Here is a 27,709-nt window from a genome sequence, read left to right as displayed (position 1 = left end):
CCGGGACGCAGGAGACTCCTGCTGCTCAGGACGGAACGCGTGGACACACGGCACCAATAAAATCTCTTTCTTTCTTGTTTAGTCTCTTGCCGGTTTCTCCCGACCTTCACGCTCACATGCGCCCAGGCCACCTTCCTGCCTCCTGCTTGTGATGTCTCAGACCCTGTGCCCTCTGGCCTCACATACTCTGACTCTCGCTAACTGACCTTCTCAGCCCTCTGACCTTTACACCTGTGCCATCCCCCCCTCTCCCAGGTGAAGCCCCTACCCCGAGTCCCCTCCCTCATTCCTTCCCTGAGAGGCGGGCTGAGGTTTGGCCCCTCTGGGCGTCCAGTCACCTTGGCCAAGGTGTCCTGAGGATGAGGCCCTCCTGACCCCTCAAGAGCCCAGGGTAACTCAGGGTTCTGGAGGCCCCCTCCACCTGCTGGGGTCAGACCCTGACTCGATACTGGGTGCCTGTGGCCCCACTAAAAAGCCCCAGGTCCTGCTTCAGCCCCTCCTGCAGGGTCAATGCAGGCAGGTGGTCCCGAGAAGCAGCCTCCTGGTGGCCATCAGATCCACTGGACGAGCCCGCCTTCAGCCTCAGCTGCTCCTCGAGGCCACCGCTGGTGGGAAGGTGACAGAGCTTTGTCCCAGACACTGTTGGAGCTCCTTGGGGGGCGGCCGTCTGGTGGGGAGGGCAGAGATGCATGCGCTTTCAGGAAGCAACACCCAGAGCTTTCCCAGGAAGAGGCAGGGCCCTCACTCACCTGGGGGAGGTGGCGGGGGTTCGGGCGCAACTTCCCTCGCAGGAGAGACCTGGGGACCCCAACGACAAGTCTGAGGGATGGGCCCTCAGATCGGCTTGGTGGCCAGCTCAGGGACCTGCCGGACCCCACCCCCACCTTTCCTCTTGCCCCCACCCCCTTCCTGCCGCTGCTCCTGCTCCCTCAGGGTCCCAGGAGGCCCCATGCGGTCTCCTCTCCACCCCCCGCTGCAGAACCCCTTGCCCGGGGTGGGGGCTGCTACTCACAAGCTGAGGGGAGCCTGGGGGCCGGGACCCCCGGCCCTTGATGGAGCCGCGATGCCGCTGAGAGGCTCGGGCCTGCGGGACTCCCTTCTCGGAGAGCAAGTGGGGGCCGGAGAATCCAGAGCTGGGGTCAGAGACAGGCACGGACACGGGGCCAAAGGGGAATGGGCTCGAGGGCTCAGGTCCGACTGAGCTCTGCATCGCACTGAGGAACTGTCAGGAGAGCGTTGGTGACTGAGGCCCTGGGCTGGGACCTCCGTGCAGCCCCAGAAACCCCCTTAGCTTCCCGTGGCAGCCTGAGCAGATCTCAGGCTTCAGGCACCCTCTCAACCTCAGGCTGTGGCCACGTCCAGCTCTTTCTGTCACCCAGCAGGGAACTGACCTTGTCCAGGTCCTGGATGTCTGTGACCCTGCGGTGGGAAGTGGCAGGTGGTGTGTAGGGGTCAGCGTAGAGCGGGGAGTGCGGTGTCTCCAGAGAATGGTCTGGGGCCTCAGGGCCATCCTCCAGCCTCAACTACAGGCAAGAGAGACAGAACAGACAGAACCGCTGGAGCTGGAAGCGTCCAAGCCCTCCCTTCTCTGTGCAAGAAGCCTCTGGGTGGCTCCAGGACCGAGGAGGCCGGGGAGATGGAGGGCGGGAGGGAGAGCCATGCCTGGAGCCGGGGTCAGCGTGCTGGGCCCACCTTGGTCAGGTCCAGGTGCAGTGGGGTGGCTGGACCGGGCCCCTCGCCCTGGGCCTTGCTCCTGGGTGATCGGTTGCTGCCGGCCCGTCTCAGCTTTGCCTTGTGCCCACCGACGCTGGGGCAGCCAGGGCTGGCTTGCTCCTGTGGGGACCAAGGACCTTCCAGAATGTTCCCCAGAGCCCTCTCCCACATACCCCTCTGAGGCTACACAGAGCCCCTCCGGTCTGAGTCCCCTCCCCTGAGGAACTAGGGCCCTACTTGCAGTGGGGTCCCCAACACAAACTCGCCGCAGTGTCCCCCGCCCCCTTCCTCTGCCCGTTCCCCACCCAGATACTCACTGGTGCGGGCCGGGCAGGGTAGCCTCCGGTGGACTCAGGCGTGGAGTGGCTGGTGTGGCTGGAGGTGGGTGCTGGGCACCCCGAGTCCCAGCTGGTCCGTCCGCCAGAGGACAGTGAGCCTCGGCCACTGCCCACAGCCTGGGCAGCCGGCGGTGGGTAAGGGTGAGCCAGATGGCAGGGCCCCTCCCCCCACCGCCCCGGGCCCAGGCCCACCCTCCTGTTTCACCGCTGCCCAGCGGCACCTCCCCTGCTGACTCCTCACCTGTGGGGGCGCCCGCAGCCCCGGGAAGCTCTCGGGGCCGGGCAGTGACGAGGTCCTGTCCTCGCGGCAGGCCGACTGCAGGCAGAGCAGCCAGTGGCCATAATCCTCGTAGCTGGCACACACCACACGGATGGTGTTGATGAGACGGCCTGGCACACAGATGCCGTGAGGGGGCCTGGCAGGCCGGGTGCCCCCTGCAAAGCCCCGCTGCAGAGCTGGGTACGCGCTAGGCTCACACCCTCTCTCCCAGGCCTGGCCTCTGCCCACCTTCGATCAGGAAAGAGCGGATCTGTTTCTCCGTCTCGTTCAGGTTGATGTGGATGGCGCTGAGCGGGAGCTCCCCCTGCGGGGCACCCAGGGGGGACGAGGCCTTAGTTAGGGGGAGCAACCCTTGTGCCCACTGCCCCGTCTTGTCCTCCCGAGCTGGGTGGGCACTCGGACGCCGGGCAGAGGGCAAGGCAGGTCCAAGGCCGACACCCCGTGGGAGGCCAGGCACTCCCCGTCTGTCCTTGGGGGGTGCCTTCACCCCCGGTCTCCAGGTGGGGCCTTCGCCAGCCAATGGCCAACACAGGACTGGTCGGGGACTGGTCCCCTGGGCCACCCGCTAAGATGGGGGTGGGTGGGAAGGGATTACGAGGAAGCCCCCTGTGTGTTTCTCAGTGACTGAAAGCCACGATCACCCCCAGAGTAGAATGTAGTACCCTGATGCACATGACGCTCGCTCTGGCCCCGAAGGACCTTCACACCCACGCCCGGGCCCGACGTGCACACACGCACACATAAGCCTCAGGCACCAGGAAGATGCCGCTCAGAGGTCTAGGCCCCTCTTAGGGGCACCAGGGGCCCCCACGCCACCCACCCAGGTGATGGGTCTGCTGGTGCCTGAGGACCCTCTAGGATGACACGGGACGCTGAGGCAGGGCACCCACCTTCCTCGCCCACGTCAGGCTAAGATCAGACTGACCAGGGCAGCGGGCTGGGTGGGTGGGGCCAGTGCTATCTGTCCCAACAGGCCCCGAAATACAGGTTCCTCCTGAGCTGCTGCCCCCTCCCACCCCCACGCAGAGGGTGCGTCCCTGGGGCGGGTCCACAGTGGGGAGGGACCCACCTTAAAGCAAAGCCCATCTGCTTCCTCGGAGAATATGGCCAGGGAGGTCGGGTACAGGACCAGGAGCCGGTCCCACTGCTCCTGTGAGGGGCCGCAGGGCAGAGTAGGGGCTCCACCAGCACACACCCAGGGCCCCCACCTGCCGCCTGCGCCCCTCCCCCGCCTCCTCCACCTCTGCGCCCCCCACCCACCTGTGAGGGCAGATGCTGCAGCTTGACCCTTGAGGCGCAGATGGCGGTGCCCACCACCTGGAGCCCTGATGCCGTCCGCAGCGGGGTCAGCCTGTGCTGCAGAGTCCAGGGGAGCTCATTCTCAGGGGGGCCCTGGTAGAGGGGGTTCAAGGGCAGGAGGAGAGTGGGGATGGAAAGGGGCGTGGGGTTCCCAGCACTGACCTGCGGCGGTGCCGGGTGGCGGCGCGGCACCCCTCCCACGAGGGCTATCTGCTTCTCCAGGTGGTAGAGCCAGCGGTCCAGCTCGGCCTGGCTGGGGCAGAGCACAAGAAGGGGGGCGGGCAGCGGGCCTGCGGGAGAGGGGCAGAGTAGGCTAGGCCAGCGGCCACAAGAAAGGCTCCTCAAGGGTTGGGGGGAGCCATTGATGACCACACGCACAGCTCTGGAGGCCCCCGACCCACTGCCCTCCACCCCAGCCCGGCAGACGCATGTGTGCCCATCGGAGGAAAGGCCAGGACCCCTCAACATGCTCCGAGCCCCGCCCAGGTCCTGGGGCCGGTCGACGGCCAGGTTCACTGAGCAGCCTTAGTGCTCTCGCCCTCCTGGGGGCCAGGTCAGCACAGGCAGCACCCCCGTGCCCCTGCGCACCTGTGATCTGGAAGGCATGTTCTCTGGATCCCTCGAGCGGGCAGACACTCAGCTCCATCAGCGGTAACAGCCCCTGCCAGTGCACAGCGGGAGGGAAGGGCTGGGGGACTGGGCCCAGCACGACTGGGCCGCGTGCCCCCCAAGGGGCTGCTCTCTCCCTCTCCCCCAGCTCCTCTGCTGCCCATGTCCCCTCACCTGGAAAGTGAGTCCTTCGGAACCATGGGCCTGGAAGTAGAGGTGGGAGGGGAAGAGCTCCAGGTAGCAGTCGCTGATGTCCTGGGGGAGAGTGGGGCCAGGGTCTGAGGGCTGGGGGCAGGCCCCGGGGCGGCCCTCAAGCATGCCCCTCCCGGCCCGGCCCCCACCTGGCTGTGCTGGAAACGCAGCTGGACCTTGGTGTAGTGCACAACCGTGCCCAGGCTCCTCACGGGCGCCCTCCGCTGCCCTGCCTTGAACACACTCAGGAAAGGCTGCTCCAGGTTTTCTTGCTGGCTCTCCAGGCTCGGGATGCTCTGGGGTGGGGGCAGAGCTCAGGCGAGGGGGCCTGACCAGCGGCCAGCAGCCCTGGCCCCCAGTCTTACAATACACAGGTTAAGAAGGCGCACGCAGCATCACACGTGTGTACAGAACCCTGTCCACACTCACAGCCTCTTCACATGCAAACAACGCAGAACACACACACACACACACACACACACACACAGCCTCTTCACATGCAAACAACGCAGCACACACACACACACACACACACACACACACACACACATAGCCTCCGTGCTGGTCACAGAACTCTGTGCTCTAGTCTTGGAGTCATCGAGGTTTCAATTCAACGCAGATACAACCTTAGCTTCGCTATTTCCCAACCGTGTTCCCTTATTTTGGTTATTCAACCTCCCAAGACTTGTTGGTCAGAAGGGTTCTCAGGTGTCCAGGTGAGACGATGCTCGAATCCCTCCCACACCTCAGGGTTGGCTACTAACATTTTAAAACTTGGTTCTACCAGGAAAGAGGGGGGCTGATTTGTAGTATTTGCCAATTTCCCTGGTGTAAGTACTCCCGTCACAGCCCATTTCAAGCCACCAGCACACTGCCACACGCCCCCAATCTCCCTCTCAGCGGAGGCCAAGGTCCTGACAATGACCAAGGGGTCCTCTCCCCTCACATCAGGCACGTGCCCATCTCAGGACCTTGGCCTTGCTGCCCCCTCTGCCTGGACCACTCAGCTTGGACCACTCAGCCCAGCCCCTTCTCACCCCATCCAGAGCCTGGCTCAGACCCCCTTCTCTGTGAGCCCCTGTCCGGGTGCCCTTCCAACATTCTAGCCTCACTGACCCCCGCGCATTGGTCCTCCTGTACGTTTCTGCTCAGCGCTGGCCACGTCTGGCTTACTCTGTCTTTTACTTCTTTGTTTTATCACCTGGCTCGGTCATGGGGTGAGAATGGTACGAGAATGGGGCCCGTTGCTGGGCCAGGGCCTAGGACGGGCCTGGAGTGTGCTGGGGGCTCCATGTCTGTCTGCTGAAGACAGGGAGGGTGAGTGCCCACCAAGAGCTGACCCTGGCACACAGAGAATCCTCTATAAACAGGAGCTTGACTGTCAGAATGGAGTCAGACCGGGACGGGCACCGAACTGGGGCTGGAGGGGCTGAGGTCTGGGATCAGGGCGTGCTGGGGACCTGGCAGGGGCTGCTGTGCCCTGACCAAGCTGAGGCACCCCTTGGGCAAGCCCAGGAATGTGAACAGACAGACTCACAGCTTGCTGGCGTCCCTGCTTTTGGGTGGGGCCTCCTGCACCCACACCCAGTGCGGGGAATGATGCCGGATGGGACCCATGAAAAACAGGCCACGGTGCAGGAAGGGCCACGCAGCTGGGCCTGTGGCCTGGGCTCAGCCCTGGGGCCGTGGCTGGGCAGGCTCTCGTGTGGGTGTAGAACCCACACCCGGGCAGGGCTCGCGGAGCGCTGGCTCCTCCCCCGGCCCCACTCCCAGAGGTTCAGCAAGCCGGGTCCCCTCTCCAGCTGCCACGTCCCGGCCCAGGCGGAGCCTGGACAGAGGGAGCTGAGGTCTGAGATGCAGCCACACAGAGGGATGCCGCCTGGGACTTGTCGGAAGTGCTCTGTCCACTTCTCTGAGGCAGCCTGGTCTCTGAAGCCAGCACTTGGCCACAGGGAGCCCAGGACACCCCAGGGAGGAGGAGAGGGGACAGCCCGGCTGGGACACTTGGGAAGCTGGCTCGGGAGCCCACACCAGCTGTTGTGAGGACCGAGGGGCGCAGGGCAGCTGTGTCTGGGGCAAGGACCTGGGGGGTCACTTCCCTCACACCCCAGGGCCTCTGCACACAGCAGAGCCTTGCCCCGCCCCTTGCCATGCTGGGTTAAAGGGCGGGTGTCTCTCCCCCTCGGCCAACTGGGCAGGGGCTTAGGGGTGGCGTTCAGCTCGGGGTGGCCTGCCATGCGCTTGGGAGCCATGTCCCTGTGGCAGGGCCTGGGGGCGGGGCGCAGGGGCTGCTGCTGTGGGATGAGGCAGCAGTGGACACTGAAGGGACGCCCCTTGGAGAAACCGGGGCCGAGGGTAGGGGGGAGGCCGGCTCACTGTGCACCCGAAGCCCCTAACTCTCGGAGTGATGGGGGGGCGTGGCGGTTCACGGCCCTGTCACCAGCCTGACGCCTGTGCCCACACGGCAGCAGCCAAGACACGCGTGCTCGTCCAGCTCCAACGTGCCCAGACACGCTGTCCTGGGCCCGGGCCCGGGCCCGGGGCGGGGGGCGGACACCAGGGCCCCCAGGCAGGGCTGGCGCGTGGCGAGGCGTGGAGGCCCCGCCCCACCGCCCCCACTGACTCAGGGCCGGGCCTCAGTTTCACTCTGCTCAGACTTTCGGCCGATGAGCTTCCCAGGGCAGGGCTGCACCTACTTCCTCCCTGTGCCGTGGACTTGACTCCCCTGGTCCGACGGGGAAGACCCCAGGCCCAGCACAGGCAGGACACACACGCGCGGTCACAGGCAGACCACCACTGCCACGCCCCCTCGAGCCAGGGCTCACTGACCGGCTGCTCACCGTTCCAGGGATGAAGCGGAAGATCTTGTCGTCAGTGGTGTCCCCATCCGGACTGGCCTCGGTGCCAAACAGGCCGACCAGCTTCCGGGCGCCGTCCTCTCTGGGAACAAGGGAAGGGGTGCTCACAGCCTGGCCCCCGAGGCAGATTGCGGGAGATCCTGTGACCGAGCGGCCGCAGCTGTACCCTGCCCCGCCTCACCTATTTCCCTTCAGCGAGGGCTTTCTGGAAAAGGAGGCTCGGAGCCTCCTAGGGGCCTGAGGGACACAGTGGCTGTTCCCCATGGGCAGCGGTGGCGGCCGGCCCAAGTAGAGCAGGTCGACAGGTCTGGGTCCCTCTGTCCCGAGCCTCCTGCCCCACCTCCTGGGGCGGGGCTCTGGGGCGGCCTGCCCTGTACCCAAGGGCCGGGGAGGCGGAGCCTTTCTGGGAGGGACCTGGCCCCACCTGAGGCTGAGCTGAGCCTTTCAGTTCCCTGCCCGGGGTCCTCCACACACACCAGCCAGCGGGGGGCGGGGAAGGCTGCCCCCCTCTCACCGCCCAGTGAAGAGCCCCCAGTCTGTACAGGAGGGGGCCCACAGGCCAGACTGGGGGTGCCTAGAACTGGAGCTCCGTGAGCCTGGGCATCCCCTCCCAGACCTCCCCACCGTGTGAGCACACATCCTGTTTCCACCGAAATGCCTGCTGCTGAGTCACCAGTGACTGCAGGGGGCTGTGTGCTCACTCTCAGCTGTTGAAGCAGGAATTTGCAACTGGGTCAGGGGAAGCCAGGACCCTCCCGCAGCCTCTTCTCTTGCCTCAGTCCAATCCTCACCCCAGATCAAGGTCAGGGTCCCCAAGGCTTAACCAGAATCCAGGAGGGAGGCCATGACCCTCCCAGGTGCGCCTGGGACAGCCATGGTGAGGGGGAATGCCACGCATAGCCAGGAGTCAACACACTGGCCACCACAGCCCTGCCCCTGGATGTGATGGTGCGGCCTCCAAGCCCCCAGGTGCCAACACAGCATCTCGGCCCAGCCGCATAGCCACCCCGGGCCCTCCTGGTCACCCCAGACGGGACCCTGAAAGACAGAGATGGACACTCAGCCACAGGCCCGCAGAGCCCAGGAAACGTGTTTATTGTTCAAGGGGCTCATATTGCTGTACGCGGCCTGCGGTGCACATGTGCCCAGCTCAGTGCAGGATCCAGAAATGACACCACAGCCGCGGGAAGGAAGCCCGATTCGTGCCCGCCCCCGCCGGGAGTGTGCCTGGCTGGGCGAGGCAAGGAGGTGTGCAAAGCTCAGGCTGGGGGTCTGCACCTGCTCAGAAAGTCCCCCCCCATAACTGCATTGCATCACCCCTCGGTCCCTCCAGGTCTAGAGAGTCCATGGCCCCTTACCCACGGGCAACGCCAGTGTCCACCCTGTCGCTCCCCAGTGCCCCCAGCACGGCGGGAGGACACCCGGGAGGGCAGCTTGGTCCCAGAGACAGGACACTTTAAAAGTAAACGGAGAGACCGGCAGCTGCAGCCTGCTCACCACCAGTCAATAAATAAACGAGTGAATAAATAAACGGCACACAAACAAACACTGAGTAAGGAACACGGAAAGCCGCGGCCTAGACGCTCGGAGACTGGACAGACGGCCCCGGACGTTCCTGGTGGGGGCCGAGCCCCGCCCCACGCGCAGGGGAGGCAGGCGCTGGGCCCAGGGGGCTTAAGGCACGTGGGAGGCCGCGGGCGGGTCTCTGCGCAGCCGCACCACGGGTCAGAGGCTGGTGGACGACACGGACAGCGTGGGCGAAGAGGGCGGCGGGAAGTTGAGCAGCTCGAGCACGGCCACGCCCACGCTGCTGCGCCGCGTGAACATGCAGGACGCGGCCACCCACTTGTTGGTCCTCGGGTTGTACTTCTCAATGGAGTTGAGGCTGGAACTGCCATCGTTGCCCCCTACGGCGTACAGCCAGCCATCCATGGACACCAGGTCGTGTGTGCTCCTGCCGGCAGGGCGGATAGGGAGAGGTAAGGGGCCAGGCTGGGGGTGAGGAGGGCGCAGGGCCGGGTCTGGGGCGGTAGCCACCTGAGGAGCCTCAGGGGGCGGGGCCTTGGGAGGTAGCCTGGGGGCGGGACGGATGGGAGGGGGAAATGAGCCGGTGAGGCGGGGCCTTGGCATGATGGGGGCGGAGCCTTGGAGCAGTGGGGGCGGGGCCCTGGAGGGAGAGACCTGGGAAGGAGGTGGGGGCACACGCCGCGCAGGGGTGAGAGCCTGGGACACATCTGTCGGGGTCGGGGGTGCAGACCGCTGTGGTGGTGACAGGTGTGGGGGCCAGCACACCTTCGGATGTTCATGGGCGCCACACTCTCCCAGGCACCCGCCTTGGGGCTGTATCTCTCCACAGAGTTGAGGCAGCTGGTGCCGTCATTGCCACCAGCCACGTAGAGGGCCCCCTCCAGCACCGCCACACCCGCGGAGCTGCGCCGGCTCAGCATGGAGGCCACGGGCGTCCAGGAGCTCACCTGCAGTGGAGGGACGGGCTGGGGGCAGACCCACTACCAGCCTCCCTCCGTCTCCACGTGCAGGACTCTAGTCCAGGGTGGGGTGTCTGTGGGACAGGGTGGATGTAAAGGGATGACCCTCCGGGGGATGGGGGTGGCCAGAGAGTGATGGCCCAAAGTAGCTCTGGGGAAGGGGAATGTGTGATTGGGGTGTTTCGCACCTGGGGCTCATACTTCTCCACGGTGGCCAGGTGTGACGAGCTGTCATAACCGCCCACGGCATACAGGTTCCCATCTGCAGAGAGTCAACACACCCATGGTGCACCTGCCGTGTGCGGGGGTCCCTGGCGTGGGAGCTATGCGAAGCAGTCACCCACCGAGCATGGCCACACGCACATATCGCCTCCGGGTGCTCATGGCGGCGATCGACGTCCATGTTCCCGTCAGGGGGTCGTAGCGCTCGGCACTGTAGACACCAGGACGGCCGCTGACCTTGAGCAGTGGCAGAAAGGCAGTCCCGGCCCCACGACCTGCCCTCCCCCGAGGAATGACTAAAATTCTGTGCTAGGCAGTCACGGAGGCTGACCCCAGAGTCCCACTGGAGCAGGAAGCAGGGCCTACTGGGTGGACACAGGCCACAGGCTACCTGGATAATGCTGGGCGAGTGTCCACCTGGGCCCAGCCCCTGGCCTGGTGGGAAGGATGCCAGAGAGGAAAGAAGGGGCCACTGGGCTAGCCCAGATGAAGAGGCACAGGGGACCCTGGTGACCTGACTCAGGCAGGGTCCCCCTTGGTTCCCCTCAGGCAGGACCTGTGCGGTCCTGATGCAGCCACACCTGCTAAGCCAACCCTGAAAGGCCACCCAGCCCTGACCCCAGCCACTACCTGTTGAGGCAAGAGGCCCCATCGTAGCCACCGGCTGCATACAGGAGCCCGTGGAGGGCAGCCACACCCAGGCAGCTGCGCCTCGTGCCCATGGACACCTCAGGCTGCCAGGTGTTGGTCACAGGGTCGTAGGACTCTACGGTGGCCAGGTCTGAAGTCCCATCGTAACTAGGGGAGGGGTTCGCTGCCGGTCAGGGTTGGCCCAGTGGGCACATGCCAAGCCCCTGACCCGAGCCCAGCCCCCACTCTTACCCGCCCACGGCATACAGCCGGTTCCCGACTGCCGCCACGCCCACCCGGGCCCGGCGCGCGGACATCGAGGCCACCACATGCCAGCGGTCGGCGCGTGTGTCATACGCTTCACAGTCGCCGTGGATGGCGAACAGGCTCCCACCACCTAGGCAGGGGGAGGTGACGGGGCAGGACAAGGGGCCAGGGACGCAGTGGGCTAGGAGGCTCTAGCACAGCCCGAGGCTGAGGGCCTGGAGGCTCCAAGGGCAAGTGGGGCCAGTGACTGGTGAGCAGGTCACACCGCGGTGGATGGAAGAGCAGGTGTGGGGTGAGCGCAGGGTGGCCACGGCACGGGGTGGGGGGGCTTGTGCTGGGCTTGTGGGTAGGGACACGGGGCGTAGGGCAGGGATGGGGGACCGGACGGGACGGGACGGGTGGGCGTACCCACAGCGAAGAGCACAGGGCCAGCGCCCTCACAGCGCCGGGGCCGGGTGCGGCTGCTGCCCAGGACGCCCCTCTGCTCGGGCAGCAGGTGGAACTTGAGGGCCTCAATGAGTAGGTCCTTGCAGTCTGGGTGGTGCCGCACCAGGCTCTCGGCGTCCACGTGGCCCAGCAGGAAGTCCCGGCTCAGCAGGGGCAGGCGTACACACTTCATCAGCTGGGGTGTGGTAGCACGCCTGCTATGGTCAGGCCTGCTCGTGTGTCCTAGACCCTCCTCAAGACACATGCTTGCATCACCCCTGTGGGATCTCTGGACACAGAAGGGCCCAGGCACGCCTGATCCTCGGTCACTGCATCCCCTCCCACGCGCCGCAGGCCCCCCAGCGCCTGGCCTCACCCGAGGAACGTGCTGCCTCCGGGTATCCACGTCGTGCTTGACCCAACTCAGGACGGCACGGTAGACGTCCTCCTCTGAAGGCACGTTCAGGCTGTCGCTAGAAACCAGTTCCAGCACCTGGGGGTGGGGACCCTCAGACCTGAGATCTGGGGAGGGGCCTGGGGACCCATGGAGCCCTGAAGGTGCCTGGGAGGGAGAGTCCAAGGGGGCCCAGTGTTCCTATGAGGAAGAGCCGAGCAGGGTCAGGAGTCACAGACCCAGTTCCCAGGGGCCTAGCTCCAGAGCAGTCCTGGGAGTACGGAACCAGGCACGGGAGACTGTGGGCAGGTGTGTAATCAGGACAGGAGAGTGTCAGGTATCAATGGTGAGGGCTTGTGTGGGGTTAGAAAATGGGGGTGGGGGGTTCCCAGGGGATGGGTGGCGGGGTTGGAACGTCAGTCAGAGACTGGAGATAAAGACTAAGGAGCAAAGGACCAGGTCTTATGGGCCCAGATGACGGGGGCCAGGGGGCCAAGGCTGGTACTGGGGTCTGGCGATTGGGTCAGGGTCGGGGTCCGAGTCAAGGTCCAGGCTGTGCTCCAGCTGCCACGTTACCTGCTTCAGCGGCAACAGCATGAACTCCTCAGTCTTGGCCACGTCCACGAAGTGCTGCAGCACGTACCTGTGTGCCGCCTTGAGCAGGTCACTGCACGAGTGTGTGTCGGCGAAGCCCCGGATGCCCAGACAGTTGGAGGGGTCCAGCTGACTCAGCAGGAACTTGCAGCAGGCGTCACGGACCCCGTTCAGCTGCAGAAGGCTGGCGGCCGGGAGCAGAGTCTACGGGGCAAGATGGGAGAGAGGGCCAGGGGAGCAGGGACAGAGAAATGGACATGAGCACTGAAGGGGAGGCAGCGGTGCAGGGGATGCTGGGGGCGTGGGGAGAGCGGAGGCCCAAGCACGGTAGCGGTACAGGACGTGAGAGGTGAGGCGGCCTCACCTGTACGTTGCCCTCCCCCACCACGATCTCGGCCGTGTACGCAAACTGCACCAGCTGGTCCAAGGCCTGAGGGTCGATATCGTGCAGCGTCACATGCGTCTGACGGCTCTCACTCATCTCATCTGTGGGGACAGCAGGTCAGGCTGGTCCCCACCCTGGGAGAGCTGCAGAGTCCCCCAAGTGCCCGAACCCGATGGGGCAGTACTTGCTTGTGAACATGGCGTGGAAGTAGGGGCTGCAGGAGGCCAGCACCACCTTGTGTGCCCGGATCTCCTTAGCAGCCACGTGCAAGACGATGTCACACAGGAGGCCGCGCTGCCGCATGCGGCTCATGGCCACGAAGGCATCGTGGTAGTGCCGCTTGGAGTTGTGGGATACGGTGTGGCCCTCGCGGCTCAGCAGCTGCACTGCACCCTCCATGGGGCCCGTGGGCCGGGCCTGCCGGGGCCGGGCACGCTCTGCCTCGGGGCTGTAGGTGGGCAGTGCCTGGTCACGGTGTGCTCTGCAGGGAGCTGCTCACCCACCCCTGAGACCCTGGGCAGGGCCTGGGCCCCCAGGAGGCCGCCCACCCCCAGCAGCCCGAACCAGGTTTCCATCAAGGACCCACTCCCCTCGGGACCTCCCCTGCTCTCCAGGCGCTACCGCACTCTGCTCCCTCGCATCCAGGGAGCCCAACTAGACTCTGCTCCAACCTGCTACCAGAGTGAGGTCGGATCCCACGGCAGACCCCGGTCCATCATTGAACCTGTACATCTTCCTCTGCCGCGACCCCTGCTCAAGCACCACACTTCCCTCTGCCCGGGGGCCTTCGTGAAGAACCCGGCTCTCTAGACCCTCCTCGGGATTAGGCTCTCTGTCCATCGCTGGCAGCCCTTCCTGAGCCCCCATCAGAGTCCGGTGTCCTCGGCACGGGCAGGTCATGAGGGAAGCGCACGAGGTGAAACCGGTCCGTACTGACCGGTGGCTCTGAAGCAGACCCCTACACCGACCAGCAAGTGTGACCTCTCTTGACCGCCAACCCCCCCATCATTCAGACAGGCCGCCCGAGTCTTTGAACGGCGCAGCCGGAATTCAAGGGCGGCGGGAGGGGACAGAGCCTTCGGGAGCAGACTCCTCGGGACGCCCTGCCCCGCGCCGAATGTGTGCGCGGGTGACGCAGGGGACCTGGACCCTCCGCGGTAGGGCCAAGCCTGCGGGGCACGAGGTCGCCCCCTCCCGGCAGCCTGCCAGGGTCGGCGCGCCCCTCCCTCCCTCCCTCCTTGCCCCCTCCTCCTCGGCCCTGGCCAGTCACGGTCCTCAGGCCCCCGGCCCACTCACGCTGCCGGCTGCGGCGGCGGCGGCGGCGGCGGCGGCGGCGGCGCCGCCTCGGGCGCGGGCCCCGGGCTGCCGTGCTCTGGACTTTGCGTCCTGCCGGCCGGGCGCTCGCTGCGCGGCTGCATGGGTTCGGCCGCCGGCCCGCCGCCGATCCGCGGAGGACGCACGGACAAGCGGACGCCGGACGGCTGGAGGGCTGCTCGGCGGTGGCGGCAGGCTCTGCGTTCCTCGCTCCCGCCGCTTGCCCGCAGCCGCTGTTTCTCGGCGCCGCCCGCTCCGCCTCCCGCGCTCCCCCGAGGTTTCGGGGTCGCCGCGTAGCGCGCGAATCCTCCCAATGTTTCGGCGCTCCGCCCGCCTCCTCCTCCAGGAAGCCCCCCGGGCCCCGCCCGCCGCCTATCCCCAAGAAACCTCCTGGACCTTCCGCCCGCCTCAACTCGTTCAAGAAGCACCCCTCGCCCCTTTCGGGGCCCCGCATCTCCTGGGGGGCCGAATGGCCCCACGTGATGCCCCTGGGACATGAGCCAGCCGGGGTCCGCGTCTGCCCTCCTCTCTCCAACCCCACGCAGGCCACTTTGCCGTCTGGCCTTGATCTGGACGCTGGCTGCAGAGGGGGAGAGGCGGTGGGGTGCACGCCCTGGGCGCTGTGGGGTCCCCTGTCTTGGGATCTGGCTGTCCAGGCCCGCGGACCTCCGCCATTAGGACGAGTGGGGGGAGGGGAGGGCATAGGTTGGCTTCCCCACCTCCTTCCTTCCCCAAGGCAACCTTCCAGCCTCCGGGCCTTTGCACCTGCAGGCTGTTCCACAGATAGGGCAGGGCAAAAGTGGCTGTCCCCGCCCGGGCCGGCCTGGGTACTTAGGCAGATGTGTTCGTAGCTGAATTCCCAGTAGAGGACTCGAGGGACTGAAATATCAGCCATCCTCTTTCAGGGAGATTTGGCCAACCTGGTTTCAGTAACAGTGCTCGGGTCTGTCCGCTGTCTGACCCCTCTGGCTCCCCCAGCGCAGGTGCTGTGGGGCTGTCCAGTGAGGTGGAAACGGCTCTCATCGTTCTGATCCTCATCAGAGTGTCATTTATCAATTCGCAAACAGCCCGTCTATAGCATCACCATTTCTATTTTCGTCTGTTTTTTCTACTAAAGATTGTTGGCTTTTTATTATTGATTTCTAAGAGCTCTTTGTATAGAAGTCCTCTCTGACACATGTTTCCCCCCATGCAATTTTTCCGTGGTCAATGCATTGACATCCTCACAGGCACGTGTTCACGGAACCCATGGAGGGGGCGGTGGGGGGGGCGCTGTGGGCTGGGCTGGGCGACGGTGACCCGGCCCGGCCCTCCCCCAGGTCGGTGTCGTTATTAGTGCCTTTTTTGGTAAACGTCACAGATTTGTGAGCGGAATGGCGGGATTCCGCCCTACGCAGTCCTGCCAGGTGCTGGAGCTCCGCAGTCTGTCCCTCAGCGGAAACGAGCGGGAGCCGTGACTGAACCAGGCCTGCGCAGGGAGCTTTCATCCCGCGTGCCACCCTGGGAGGCCGAGCGCCTCCCGTCCAAAAAGAGAGCTGAACGCGCCCTCCCGCCTGGATGCCGCCGCAGCCAAGGTTGGAGAACCTTAAAGCCACCTGGCGGGGCGCGGCGGGGCGGGGCCGGGGGCGGGGTTGCCTGCAGGAAGTGCGCCTGGCGCAAGGCCTGCTGGGGCCGGAAGTGGGGCGCACGCTACGGGCTTGCAGTTATGGCGGCAGCGTGGACCCGCAAGCGGTGAGTTCAGGCTCCGATCAGGCCTCCCGGCGGGCGCTTGCATCCAGAGAGGCTCCTCTTGCACCTCTCTGTGTTCCTGGGGCGGCCGGGCTGGGGCACACCGGGCTGGCGGGGAGTCATGACTCCAACGGCATGGCCCGCAGGCGCCTGGCGGAGCTGACGGTGGACGAGTTCCTGGCCTCGGGCTTTGATTCCGAGTCCGACTCGGAACCCGAAGGAGCCCCAGAGGCGGAGACGCGGGCGGCACGCGGAGCGGCCCGGAGCCCGGATGGGCCAGGTGGGAGTCCCTTGGCCAGGTGAGTGGAGCGTCTTCTACGGGCCGTGTGTAAGTAGAACCCACTTAACCGTCCTGGCCCGCCCCACCAGAAGGGTGCTGACCACTCCTGGGGCCTCAGGACTGAGGCCTAGGGACCTCTGATCTCTCCCCCAGACCTTTCGGCTTGTTTATTCTTCCGTCCGGTATTTACGGAGTGACTGCTCTGTGCCAAGTCATCCCGGTGTTGGGAAACGCTGGAGAATAGTATTCTTTTTTGGTCTAGGAGAGCTTACTCGGCCTTGGATAAACCACAGCGTGTAGGGCGGTGGAAGAAATAAGTGCTGCAGACAGGAAGGAAAAGCAGAAGGAGCTGGAGGACTAGGGAGCATAGGTGGGAGCTTCTGCGGCAGCGTTAGGTGGAGTGGATAAGGCCGTTTTATGAAACCTGAGGGAGTAAATGGCAGCAGTAGGGGAAGAATATCTGGGTGTTTCAGGCAGCAGGAACAGCAAAGGTCCTGAGTTGGGTGTGAGCCTTACGCAGAGTTCAGCATGGCTGTGGCAGGAATGCGAGGAGAGTAGTAGGAGGTGAAGCTGGAGAGACGGTGATGGGGCTGGATCTTGTAGACCGATTATATGGCGTCTCAGTACAGTTGGAAATTAGCCTAGGGTTTTGAATAGTGAAGTAACGTCGCGTGACATGTAACAGGAGGGTCCCTCCGGTTGCTGTGCTGAGAGCAGGTTGTAAGGGGCTGGAGTGGACGAGTGAATTGAGAGATGATGCTGGTTTGAGAGGAGTCGTGAGACTTTTGGAAGTATTGATGATGAGATCTCGTGGCAGAGTGCGTGCTGGGTGTGAGAGACAGGGTTTACCTTTCACGTGAGTACCTGGAAAGGGGGAGTTAGCGACAGCTGAGGTAGAGCAGCGTGTGGGCAGAGTAAGTTCGGGGGAAGCTGCAAGTTCAGGGTTGCTTTGAAACATGCCTTGGGTTTGAAACACGTGTGCAGAGGCTGCTGGACGTGTGAGTCCGGAGTTTGGGGGAGAGAGAGATCTGCTGAAAACTTACTCTCTGGAAAGCTCCCTGCCTTGGTTGTTGGCAGCTGCTGTGGAGGGAGCAGAAAGCCTCAGGTTCTCTGAGGAGGACAGGAAGCCTGATCCCCCCTCCCCCCTTGGCCTTGGCTGTGCCAGCCGGTCAGACTTGATGACCCCCACCTTCTCAGCCGTCGTAAGGGCCGTGCGTCTGAGCACAAGGACCAGCTCTCTCGACTGAAGGACAAAGACCCTGAGTTCTACGAGTTCCTGCAGGAGAATGACCAGAGCCTGCTGAACTTTAGTGATTCGGACAGCTCTGAGGGCGAGGAGGAGCAGCTCCACTCCCTGCCGGACGCGCTGGAGGTGAGAGCCTGTGCACAGCTGGGTGGGGGTGGGGGCGTGTTTGTGGCCTCTGCATCTGGTCCGGTGGGGCCCTCTGTGTCTGGTGCAGGAGGTGAGCGAGGAGGAAGATGAGGAGGACGGGGCCCCCAGAGGGCCTATGGGGAGGAGGAGGGGCTCTGCCTCTGTGACGCTCGCCATGGTTGAGAGATGGACGCAGGCAGCGAAGGTGAGAAGTGGCCTGGGCTGGGCCGCCGACCCCGCCCCAGCTCCTGCCCCCCTGCTTTCTTTCACTTACCTGGGGCAGTGCAGGTGGGAGGAGCCCACTCTGATCCCGTTCAGCACGAGAGCATCTCGCAGTTTTCCCTGCATGCTAGGAGGGCTCAGGACTGCATTCTCTCCTTCATTCAGAGACTAGGGCCTCTGCCTTCTCCTTTCCTCTCTGTTTTTCTCCAGGGCTCTCTGAAGTCCACTGTGGGCAGGACATAGTCTCTGTGCCTTTGCTCGCTGGTGGAGCCAGGGCCGTTCTGAGGGCCTTGCAGTGGTTTCTGCGGAAAGGGAGGACTCCAGATACCACTTGGAGCTAGCCGTTGTTTAGATCCAGGCTCCTCCGCCCCTCCCTCATAGCTCTTCCAGGAGGGTTCTGGACTCTTTCTGTTCCTTGCACATGGCTCCGTAATGCTGCTCCCACCTCTGCTCTTGGTCTGAGGATGTGGCCGAGGATGCCTTCCTCTCATAGAGCAGGTTCCTGGAGCCCCAGCTAGCTGCCTCTCGCTTTGCCAAGCACAGCTGACTGCTCCTCCAACATTCTGGGTCCTTCTGCCCTTTTAGCAGCACCTTACTCCAAAGCTGTTCCACGAAGTTGTGCAGGCGTTTCGAGCAGCCGTGGCTACCACCCAAGGAGAACAGGAAGGCACTGAGACCAGCAAATTCCAGGTCACGGACAGTGCTGGTGAGCTGGGGTGAGGGGACCAGGGATACAGTCTCTGTGTTCCATTTTCTGTTCTGAGAGTGGCATCTCTGGTCCCCTCGTTGCAGTGTTCAACGCTCTGGTCACTTTCTGCATCAGAGATCTCTTTGGCTGTCTCCAGGAGCTGCTGTTTAGAAAAGCCCAGAAGGACAGTAGCAGGTAAGAGGGAGGAGGATGGCATGGGGAGGCATGGTCCGGGCCCTGCACTGGGGAAGGCAGGGGCTCTGGGACCTAGGGGCCCCCTCTAGACCTAGCTGGCACAGAGGGATGTGGAGGACAGAGCCAGGCTCTTTGTAGGACTCTTGGGAGAGGCTGGACACTCAGGGCCCTGTGGGGGTAGCCCTGTCCTTCCTCCTTCCTGCCCAGAATTCCTCAAGGGCCACAGAGTGTGTGCTTGGCTTTGCTCCCCCGTCTTTCCTGGTCAGGATTCTGTCTTTTCACTTTGGACAAGTCAAGTCTCGTTTGCTCTCCTTGCTCTTTGGCTGGTGCGAGTGTGTGTGTCTAGGCAGGGGCCCCATCCATGCTGGCTCGAGGACCTTGACTTCCGTGTGAGAGGTCAGTTGAGCGGAGAAGGCCCTGGAAGGTTTCCGGAGGGGGCAGAGCAGCAGCCGGCATTTGGCAGCTTGTGGGCTCCACTGGGGCTCACAGGAGCCTGCGGCCACGTGACCTGGAGGCAGGAAAGGCTTGGAGGGTCACACTCACCCCGACGCTGCTCAGAGGGAGAAGGAAGCTCCAGGGAGAGGTCCGCCGGGACCACCTGGCGGGGGAGGAGGAAGAGGCCGGGACTCGGGGATGGGAGTACCTGGGCCTGGGGGCATGGTCGGGGCTGGCTGGACTGATGCGGCCACGTGGGGGTGGCCGCCTGAGGGGGCAGGGCAGCTGGCTGCTGGCGAGAGTGTAGGGCCACAGGCAGTGAGTGAGTGGGCAGCAAAGAGGTAGCGCTCAGTGGTGCTGGCGTTGGCTGGGTGCGGGCTTCCGTGGGGGCCGCTGCAGTGGGGAGAGCGGTCGCCATGGAGGACAGCGGGCTTGGGAGGAAGCGGCAGCGCCGCCTGGGTCGTGGCTCCAGGTGCCCAGCAGCCGGCCTCAGCCCGTGGGGAGGCCATCAGGGGCCCCTGTACTTGCTTCCTTTGCACACGTTAGCAGAGTTAACAGGCACTTAATGTGCTGAGTTCTGCAAGTGTTGAGAGCTGATGCTTTTGAGAAACTTCCTAGGCGTCAGTCACTGCTGCTGAAATTAAGGTGTAAGTGGTTTGGTCTCTGTAAAGCGTATGTGGCCCAGGGAGTTCCCCGGTGGTCCAGTGGTTAGGATTCGGTGCTTTCACTGCCGTGGCCCGGATTCAATCCCTGGTCGGGGAACTGAGGTCCCATAAGCCATAAGGCTAACAACAACGACAAAGACTATGTGGCCCAAAGGAAGACAGCTTGTTGTGCTGGTTGGCGATGCCTGGGTCAGACCTGGGACTGTAGAGTGGGTGCCTGAGAGGTGTGGGGAGCTGGAGGCCAGGGGTCTGTCTGGGGGCTCTGGGGGAAGTGGCTGGCCCTGGGCTCAGACAGGAAGGATGGTCAGCCCTCTGGCCAGGTGGGGTGGCCTGTGGGGGCTTGGGGCTTGGTGGTACCCCTCCTTAGGCGTAGCCGTGGGCCATCCTTGAGAGAGTCCTGGCGTGTCTCTCGCGTCTATCCAGCTGGAAAGGTCCCTGAACTCATGGGAAAGATGGGGGGCGGGGTGTCTCACCACAGGGCCCATGTGCCCTTGCATCCTGGACACTGTGTGTGTCCTGCATGGGACGTGGCTTGGGGCACACCCCTGCCTCCTGGTGCCCTCCTTGTGGCCTCGTGTCTGAGCTGGAGGGTGCGGTCTCCCTGCAGGGTGCGGCAGCCATCCAGCAGTCCTCTGTGGGGGAAGCTCCGGCTAGACATCAAGGCTTACCTGAGCTCCGTCATACAGGTGCAGTCCTGGGGGGCGGGGCCTGCCGGGTCACATGGGGGCCTGGCTGCACCCACCGGTCCAATCCTTCCTCGTATCCCGGGCCTCGCTGACCTCTCCTGCTCCCCCAGCTGGTGGCCTGTGTGGCAGAGACGACAGTAGCGGCGGCCGTCCTCCAGCACGTCAGCAGCTCCGTGCCCTACTACCTGACCTTCCCCAAGCAGTGCCGTATGCTGCTCAAGGTGTGTGGCCTCAGGGCAGCCCAGCTGCCGGCTGGAGTGCAGGGGCCATCTGTGCCACCCCGTGGGGTTCTGTCTTGGGGGCACACTCGAGGCAGCACAGCCCAGTCACGCGAGGACGGGCTCCCCTGGGGGGCTGGGGGCAGCTTTCTGGCACCCACGTGCATACATGCGCTGGACAGCAGAGGTCAGTTTTCACCGTACGACCTTCAGGAGGGGTGACGTGCTTTGGTTTCGCTCCTCCCCGATTGAGCCCTAACTCGGGGAGTTCCCCGGGGGGGCGCTGTGGGAAGGGCTGTCTCTGGCCGGGCTTGGCGGGGGGCGCCCGGGGCAGGCGGTGACAACTCGCCTCCACAGAGGATGGTGGTCCTGTGGGGCACGGGTGAGGAGACACTGCGCGTGCTGGCCTTCCTGGTGCTCGTCAAGGTCTGCCGGCACAAGAAGGACGTCTTTCTGAGCCCCGTCCTCAAGGTAGCGGTGCCCCTGGCTCTTCTGTTAGGGTCTGGGTTGAAAGTCTTGACCTGAGGGTTGGGCAGGCTGCCTTTGTGGTCGGTGTTTCTTGCGGGTGCTGTGACCCTGGGCAGACCCAGGTCCTCGTCATGGCTTTCTCCAAGAGAAGTGGGGGACGGGACGGCATGGGGACAGGAGCCGTTGGTCCCCCTGGGGCTCCACATGGAATGGCCTGCACAGCTCTCCCCTCAGTGGACGAGGACATCAGACGTGGAGAAGGACGGGGACCCTGCTGGCTGGCTCTAAGCCTGGGGTGGCCTGCCCTGCACAGAACCCTCTAGAAGTCCCCTGCATCAGCCTGGCGGGCAGCTGGGGCTTCTCTGCCTCCTTCCCTTCTGGTCCGTCCACGGCCCTTGCCCTTTCGCACGGTTATTCATGCTCCCTCCTTCCTGGGTGTCTAGGCCTCCCCGTAAGACCCTTCCCCTCGGCACTGCAGACTCTGCCTGGGGCCGGTGGGCTGAGCAGCAGTGGGGCCTTGAGAAGCAGGGCCGTGCGACGGGGGTGGGGGGTCTGCGGCACGCGTGGCTGGGCCGTGGTTCCTGCTGAGGCCAGCTCTGAGGGAAAGGCCCGGGTGTCTGCAGGGGGCTTGGAGCTGGGTGGTGGGGGCACGGGGCCCTGGGAGCTCAGAGGTGGCTCTGACTAAGGTGTTTCCGGCAGCAAATGTACATCACGTACGTGAGGAACTGCAGGTTCACCTCCCCCAGCACCCTGCCCCTCGTCAACTTCATGCAGCGGACTCTGACAGAGCTGCTGGCCCTGGACGCGGGCGTCGCCTACCAGCACGCATTCCTCTACATCCGCCAGCTCGCCATCCACCTGCGCAATGCCATGACCACTCGCAAGAAGGTGGGCGGGGTGGGGGTGGGGTGGGGGCGGGGCCTGACCCACTGCGGGGGGGGGGGGGGGGGGGGGGGGGCGGGCCTCCCGCAAGAGGCAGCTCAGCCCCTTGGCGGCGGGCACCAGGGTCCTTGCTGGTGGGGCTGTGGCGCAGGTGCAGGGGACCCTTTCACCTGAGTGGGGCTGACCGGGGGCACTGCGCTCTGCCCAGGAGACGCGCCAGTCTGTGTACAGCTGGCAGTTTGTCCACTGCCTCCACCTGTGGGGCCGCGCCCTCAGCACCGTCTGCCCCAGTGAAGCTCTGCAGCCCTTGATCTACCCCCTGGCCCAGGTTGTCATCGGTTGCATCAAGTGAGTCGGGGCTGGGGGGTTGCCCCGAGGGCCGAAGGAGGTGGGGCCGGGGCTACACAGGGAGAAGGTTACAGGAGGCTGTCCTGGAGGTCAGGGTAGGGTCGGGGTTGTTCACAGAGGGTCTGGCCAGTGCCCCTGGCAGCTGGGGCCTCCAGGTGTGGTGTCTGTGACTTGGCAGCACCTGAGGAAGGTCTGGGCTGAGGCTGTCGGTGGCCTTGTCCCCAGTATCCCAGAATCGTTGTCAGCTGGGCCTCTTGGTTGCCTGTGACCTGGTACCTTAGTCCAGGACGCCGCACACACGCGCATTCTGGGGACGCGAGGTAGAGGGGACTGTGTGCAGTTTGAAGGCATTTGGGGTTATCTGCCTGGACGTCTTGGACAGAGCAGGTTTGGAGTGACGAGGCACGGTTGGGGTTGGTTTGCCTATGAATATCGGTTGGGGTTGGTTTGCCTATGAATATCGTGCTGGTCTGCGGGGGCAGAGACAGGCAGAGCCACATGTGGCCAGCAGAGGGCATCCTTGTCCTCCTGAAGGGAGAAGAAAGAACAGTTTTGCTGTCTCACGTGTTAAAATGAAATTGAGTCGCTAGCCAGGTGGGGTGGGGTGCCCGCCCCCGTAACTGAGCAAGGAGGCAGGATCTTAGAACTGCGACTTCGGTTGGGGCCTTCTGTCCTGCTTTTATCTGTCTGAGGCTGGTGTGGCCGCTGGCCCTGCAGGGGAGGAGCCCCTCCTGAGGTTGGAGCCCAGTAGGTGGGGAGAGTTCAGAGGCAGCGGGGCCAGGCGGGTGAGGCTGGTTTGGGGGTGTCTGAGTCTGGGGTCTGTGCTCACTCCCGCCTTCCCACATCCCCAGGCTGGTCCCCACGGCCCGCTTCTACCCGCTGCGCATGCACTGCGTGCGCACCCTGACACTGCTCTCGGAGAGCACGGGCACCTTCATCCCGGTGCTGCCCTTCATCCTCGAGGTGAGCAGGTGCTCGAGGTGGGGCGGAGGGTGCGGGAGGGAAGACGCCTCCTGCCGTATGTGGCCCGACCACTCCTCAACTCGGTGCAGCTCTCCTGAGTGCTGGCTCTTTGCCCATAGCACACGGGTTGTGAGGGCGTTAACTGTGAGCGGTGCCTGCCCGATAGGCAAGAGTGGCACCGCAGGTAGGTACAGCTGCTCTGCTGGGCTGGCCCGAGGGCGCTGGTTTTAGGGCACAGACTTGGGTCTATCTGGGTGTTTCCCCAAGATTAGAGTAAGCGGCGGAGCTGGGTTGAAAGCCCTGTCTGATTCCAAAGCTGTGTTCCCTTTGCTGCCTCTGTGCGTGTGTACCTGTGTGTATACGTGTGCACGTAGCTTAGGTAGGGAGAGGTTTCGGTCCAAAGGCTAGAGGTCCACTAGGGCCGGGACCAGGCTGTGGGGATGCGATCGTGGGTGAGGAAATTGCAGTGATGGTGACCCTGTGCAGGAGGGACCCTTCTTTGTTTCCAGACACTGGTTCTCATGTTTTTCTGGCCCGGTTTCAGGAGGGGGACAGCAGCAGTGTGTAAGGGTGTGGCCTGGTCCTGCCCCATTGACCAGGGCCCTGCTCTAGGGCAAAGGGACTCCCTTGGGGACCAGAGATCTGGAGCTGTGCAGGGAGGGGCTGGTGTCTGTGAGGCCGCGGGGCTGGCACTGTGTCTGGCCACTTGTTCTTGGTCTCAAGATGGGTCTCCAGAGACCCAGGGTACTGGGGTGGGCAGGCTAGGCTGACGGGTCCTTGGGGCAGATTTTCCAGCAGGTCGACTTCAACAGGAGGCCGGGGCGCATGAGCTCCAGGCCCATCAACTTTGCTGTGATCCTGAAGCTGTCCAAGGTCAACCTGCAGGAGAAGGCATACCGGGTGAGCCCAGCCTCCAAAGGGGTCCTGGAACGCCCTGGGCGGGGTCACGGCAGGATGTCGCAGGGCGCCGAGGGCAGCGTGCGGGGTGACTGGAGGTAGACGAGTGTGGATGGGAGAAGGCCCGCCGCCCTCCAGGCTTGAACCCTGTGGGCCTCCTGGGGCTGGGGAGCCTGATGAGCCTGGGCCTGGGTGTGGCTCCGAGGCCTGAGCTCCCCTCTGCCCTGACGCTGTCCGCTCCCTCGCTGCCTCAGGATGGCCTGGTGGAGCAGCTGTACGACCTCAGCCTGGAGTACCTGCACGGTCAGGCCCACAGCATTGCGTTCCCTGAGCTGGCGCTGCCCGCTGTCTTGCAGGTGTGTGCCCGCTGCCCCCCGCCCGAGTCCCTGCGTGGGCCCAACCCCTCAGCAGACCAGACCGCCTCCTGACGGGCTGGCGCCCCTCGCGTGGGGCCAGAGCAGGGCAGCCCTGTCACAGCCGCACAGGGCCAGTGGCAGGGCCTGGTCAGCTTGGGGGTCTCTGTGCTGGCACCGCCTGGCAGCTGGGTCCCTGGGGCCGTGGTGTTGGGGTACACGCCTGGGTGTGGAGCCTGAGGAGGGCGCTGGCCCGGGGGCGTCAGGAGGACCCCGGGACCTGTCAGCCCCTGTCTAGCCTGCTGCAGCCCGGGGCCTGGACCAGCCGTGAGGGCTCCCGGGGTGCTGGGGCTCAGCAGGCTGCACCGGCCCCCGGCTCTGGGTCGGGCTGGTCTCACCGCGTGCTTTCCCGGGTGCTCCTGGGCCGGGTGAGGAGGTAGGAGACGTTAGGGGGTCACAGGAAGCCCTGGCCGCCCACCTCAGCTTTTCTTCAGGCGACATTTGGGGTGGGATGGGTGGGGGGGTCTTCCCTCTCAGAAGCTCCTTGGAGATCCGTTTACTTTCAGCCTAGGTGTTTCTCATTTCAGGGAGGCCTGTGCCCATCTGGCCCTGGTAGTAAGTGGGGCAGGGTTGCTCAGACATAAGTGTGTGTGCATCGTTCTCTCTCTGAGTTTTGGGGATCATGGTCTAGAAGAGGGTCAACAAATGTTTTTGGTAAAAAGTCAGATGGTAGATATTTTAGGCTTTGCAATCACACTGTTTCTCAATCCGCTCAACTTGCCCGCAGAAGTGCAAAAAAATTCACAGAAACGCAGGAATGAATGAGTGTGCCGTGTGCCAGCACACCTTTATTTACAGACAGGCAGCAGGCGGGATGTGGCCTGGAGGGTGGATCCATCCTGCCCCTGCCCACCCCTCTGCCTGGCCCACGGGGTCGGTGGTCATCCTCCCGTCAGCCCTTCGACCCCCACAGGTCTCTAAGGGCTGGGCCATAGAGTCACGCAGCCCCCCCCCCCCCGCCCCCCACACACACTTGGACTGGGGCTCCCCCCAACCTCAGGTGCGTCCCCCAGGGCTCTGAGACACACGAACCCATGACCCGCCCCCACCTGCCTGTGGTCACCGCTTGCAGGGTGCAGAGTAGCTTTGTGCCTGGGGCTGGGCTGAGCCCCCCTTCTTCTGCAGCTGAAATCTTTCCTCCGGGAGTGCAAGGTGGCCAACTACTGCCGTCAGGTGCGCCAGCTGCTCGAGAAGGTGCAGGAGAACGCAGAACACATCCGCAGGCTCCGCCAGAGGGTCTCCTTCGGCGTGTCCGACCAGCGTGCAGTGGTCAGCTGGGGGCTGGTGCCGGGGCCCGGGGGCCACTGGTCAGTGTGTGGCTGAGGTCTGGGGCTTTGCCTGGGGTGGGACGTGACCCTGGATCTCCCTGCACAGGATGCCTGGGAGAAGCGGACCCGGGAGGAGGGAACCCCGCTCACGAAGTACTACAGCCAGTGGCGGAAGCTGAGGGACCGTGAGATCCAGCTGGAGATCAGTGGCAAAGAGCGGGTATGGTGGGGGGGTGTCGGGGATGTGGGCACGGCTGGGAGGATGTCAGCGGGGTCGGTGGGTGCTGCCCCCAGCCACCCTAGCTGCACCGAGTGCTGGCGCTGCCGATGCTCTGAGGAGGCGGATGGTGGGCAGAACCGGGGAGAGTGTGGGGGCTTCTCCCACGACCCTCAGGTGGAGAGGCTGCAGGGCTGTGCTGGGGCAGAGGCTGCTGCCCCTCAGGCCTGACGGGCTGGGGATTTTGGAGGAGTGCGTGCTGGGCTGACCTTGTCACCTAGGCCAGCCTGTGGACACCAGGAGGGCCAGCGGGGAGGTACAGGAAGAGCTCTAGCTCTGTCTTTGGGTCTGGGCCTGATCGGTGGGTGCGTGACGTTGTGACCTGAGGGGACAGCTCCGTGCCAAGCGGCATGACTGTCTGCATCCCTGTCCTGGTGTCAGTGTGGGCAGGCCGCCTGTTCTGGGAGTGATGGCTGAAAATTAGGGAAGGAGCATGGTTGGAGCCTGCAGCTTTGATGTCACTTAGCGGCCTCCTCCCTGGCCTGGTAGGGCGGCTGTCCAGGGAGCCTACCCAGTGATGCCGACCAAGTGTCCCAAAAGTGGCCAAGCGGGGTCCTTGCGTGGGGGTGGGGGCTGGAGGCTAGAGGAGTGCCTCATGGGGTAGGAGGGTGCAGGACTGGGTCTGGAATGTGAGTCGGGCTTGGGCTTGGGCTGTGGCCAGTGGGCAGGCAGCCCTGAGAGCCCACCCTCACCTGCAGCTCTGGGTCCCTGTCCTTCCAGCTGGAAGATTTGAACTTCCCAGAGGTAAAGCGCCGCAAGGTGGCGGACAGGAAGAGTGAGGACAGAGCAGAATTCAAGGACCTTTTTGATCTGGACGGCGCTGAGGACGCCGATGCCGCCCCCGACTTCCCAGAGAGAGGTGGGGCCCCCAGGCCTTGTGTCACCCCCTCCCATCACCACCTTTCAGGGCAGTTCTGGGTCCTCTCCCACTTGAACAGAGGAGACCTAAGGGAAAGTGGGGTCCAGGGCTGTGCCCCGGCCCCCGTCCTGCCTTAGCTGCCCCTCTGTGCGTTCGCTGGTGGGTCCACCCCCATGGGCTCTTGTGCTTGGTCCCTAGGGACACCTGGGTCCCCAAGAGCTTGGCAGAGGGTGGAGGAAGTCAGCGGCTCAGAGGGTAAGTGGTTCCTGAGAGCGTGGGGTGCCGTGGTTTTTGAGCCCATCTGTCTGGGGACCGAGACTGTCATGGGGGATCTGGTGGGTGGGCAGGGCCATCGGCTCTAAGCTGGGCCCACGGCCTCCCCCCTCCCCCACACACTGGGCCAGCTGCTCCATCCCCGCTGGCTCTGGCCCCCGGCAACAGCAGCAGCGATAAATTAATTAGTGCTGTGATTAATTAGTGATGAGTAACCTCCCAGGCTGGCTTCTTCCTGATAAAGCAGAATTTATGTAGCTGTGCACTCTCCCTGCAGATGGAAGCCCAGACACAGAGGCGGGGCCGGACCCCCAGGAGCCGTGGCGGCTGGCCCAGGGGCCGGAGGATGAGCTGCAGGATCTAGAGCTCTCTGAGGACGAGGACGAGGACGACTGAGGGCTGCCCGCCTGGAGCCTTGTGGGGGGCTGCTGCATGGCGTTCCCAAGCACTAGGCAGTCAGGTGTGCCGCTTCCCGGCTGCGGCTGAGCCGAGGCCCTGGGGTCCGTGCCCACGCAGGGCTTAGATGGTAGATAGAGCTTTACTTTTACAACATAAGAGACCAGAA

The 27,709-nt window shown here is 64.3% G+C and overlaps 3 protein-coding genes across 4 annotated transcripts; 1 reads left to right on the top strand and 2 right to left on the bottom strand.

Annotated features, from left to right (window-relative positions):
- Positions 1 to 551: 551 nt before the first annotated feature.
- Positions 552 to 7,553, bottom strand: PLEKHN1 (pleckstrin homology domain containing N1). 2 transcript variants are annotated; one of them, XM_065885575.1, is made up of 16 exons: positions 7,471 to 7,553; positions 7,272 to 7,371; positions 4,581 to 4,727; positions 4,414 to 4,494; positions 4,219 to 4,291; positions 3,793 to 3,920; positions 3,592 to 3,723; positions 3,401 to 3,481; positions 2,560 to 2,635; positions 2,305 to 2,441; positions 2,031 to 2,168; positions 1,684 to 1,833; positions 1,392 to 1,523; positions 1,013 to 1,222; positions 750 to 798; positions 552 to 667 (listed from the first exon to the last, which is right to left on the bottom strand). In XM_065885575.1, exons 1-16 carry the CDS (start codon positions 7,551 to 7,553, stop codon positions 552 to 554), a joined length of 1,833 nt encoding a protein of 610 aa, XP_065741647.1. The 2 variants fall into 2 exon arrangements, with proteins under 2 accessions (XP_065741647.1, XP_065741655.1); XM_065885583.1 differs by having other exon boundaries at positions 3,592 to 3,687.
- An 809-nt stretch (positions 7,554 to 8,362) lies between these two features.
- KLHL17 (kelch like family member 17) lies at positions 8,363 to 14,111 on the bottom strand. The gene is made up of 12 exons (XM_065885977.1): positions 13,990 to 14,111; positions 12,882 to 13,141; positions 12,673 to 12,794; positions 12,291 to 12,512; positions 11,697 to 11,813; positions 11,303 to 11,516; positions 10,880 to 11,024; positions 10,628 to 10,795; positions 10,120 to 10,208; positions 9,964 to 10,037; positions 9,582 to 9,763; positions 8,363 to 9,243 (listed from the first exon to the last, which is right to left on the bottom strand). Exons 1-12 carry the CDS (start codon positions 14,109 to 14,111, stop codon positions 9,015 to 9,017), a joined length of 1,944 nt encoding a protein of 647 aa, XP_065742049.1. The 3' UTR covers positions 8,363 to 9,014.
- Positions 14,112 to 15,712: 1,601 nt separating this feature from the next.
- NOC2L (NOC2 like nucleolar associated transcriptional repressor) lies at positions 15,713 to 27,540 on the top strand. Its single transcript, XM_065890340.1, has 19 exons — positions 15,713 to 15,738; positions 15,882 to 16,034; positions 17,213 to 17,387; positions 17,476 to 17,592; positions 18,195 to 18,315; positions 18,402 to 18,492; positions 20,200 to 20,278; positions 20,389 to 20,499; positions 20,854 to 20,967; positions 21,664 to 21,852; positions 22,055 to 22,194; positions 23,046 to 23,157; positions 23,944 to 24,057; positions 24,309 to 24,410; positions 25,593 to 25,736; positions 25,842 to 25,955; positions 26,733 to 26,871; positions 27,070 to 27,126; positions 27,422 to 27,540. Exons 1-19 carry the CDS (start codon positions 15,713 to 15,715, stop codon positions 27,538 to 27,540), a joined length of 2,217 nt encoding a protein of 738 aa, XP_065746412.1.
- Positions 27,541 to 27,709: the final 169 nt, after the last annotated feature.

This window comes from Phocoena phocoena, chromosome 1, assembly GCF_963924675.1.
Source record: "Phocoena phocoena chromosome 1, mPhoPho1.1, whole genome shotgun sequence".
Classification (NCBI taxonomy): domain Eukaryota; kingdom Metazoa; phylum Chordata; class Mammalia; order Artiodactyla; family Phocoenidae; genus Phocoena; species Phocoena phocoena.
The sequence above is the reverse complement of the archived record's forward strand: the minus strand, read 5'-3'. Positions and strand labels throughout refer to the sequence as shown.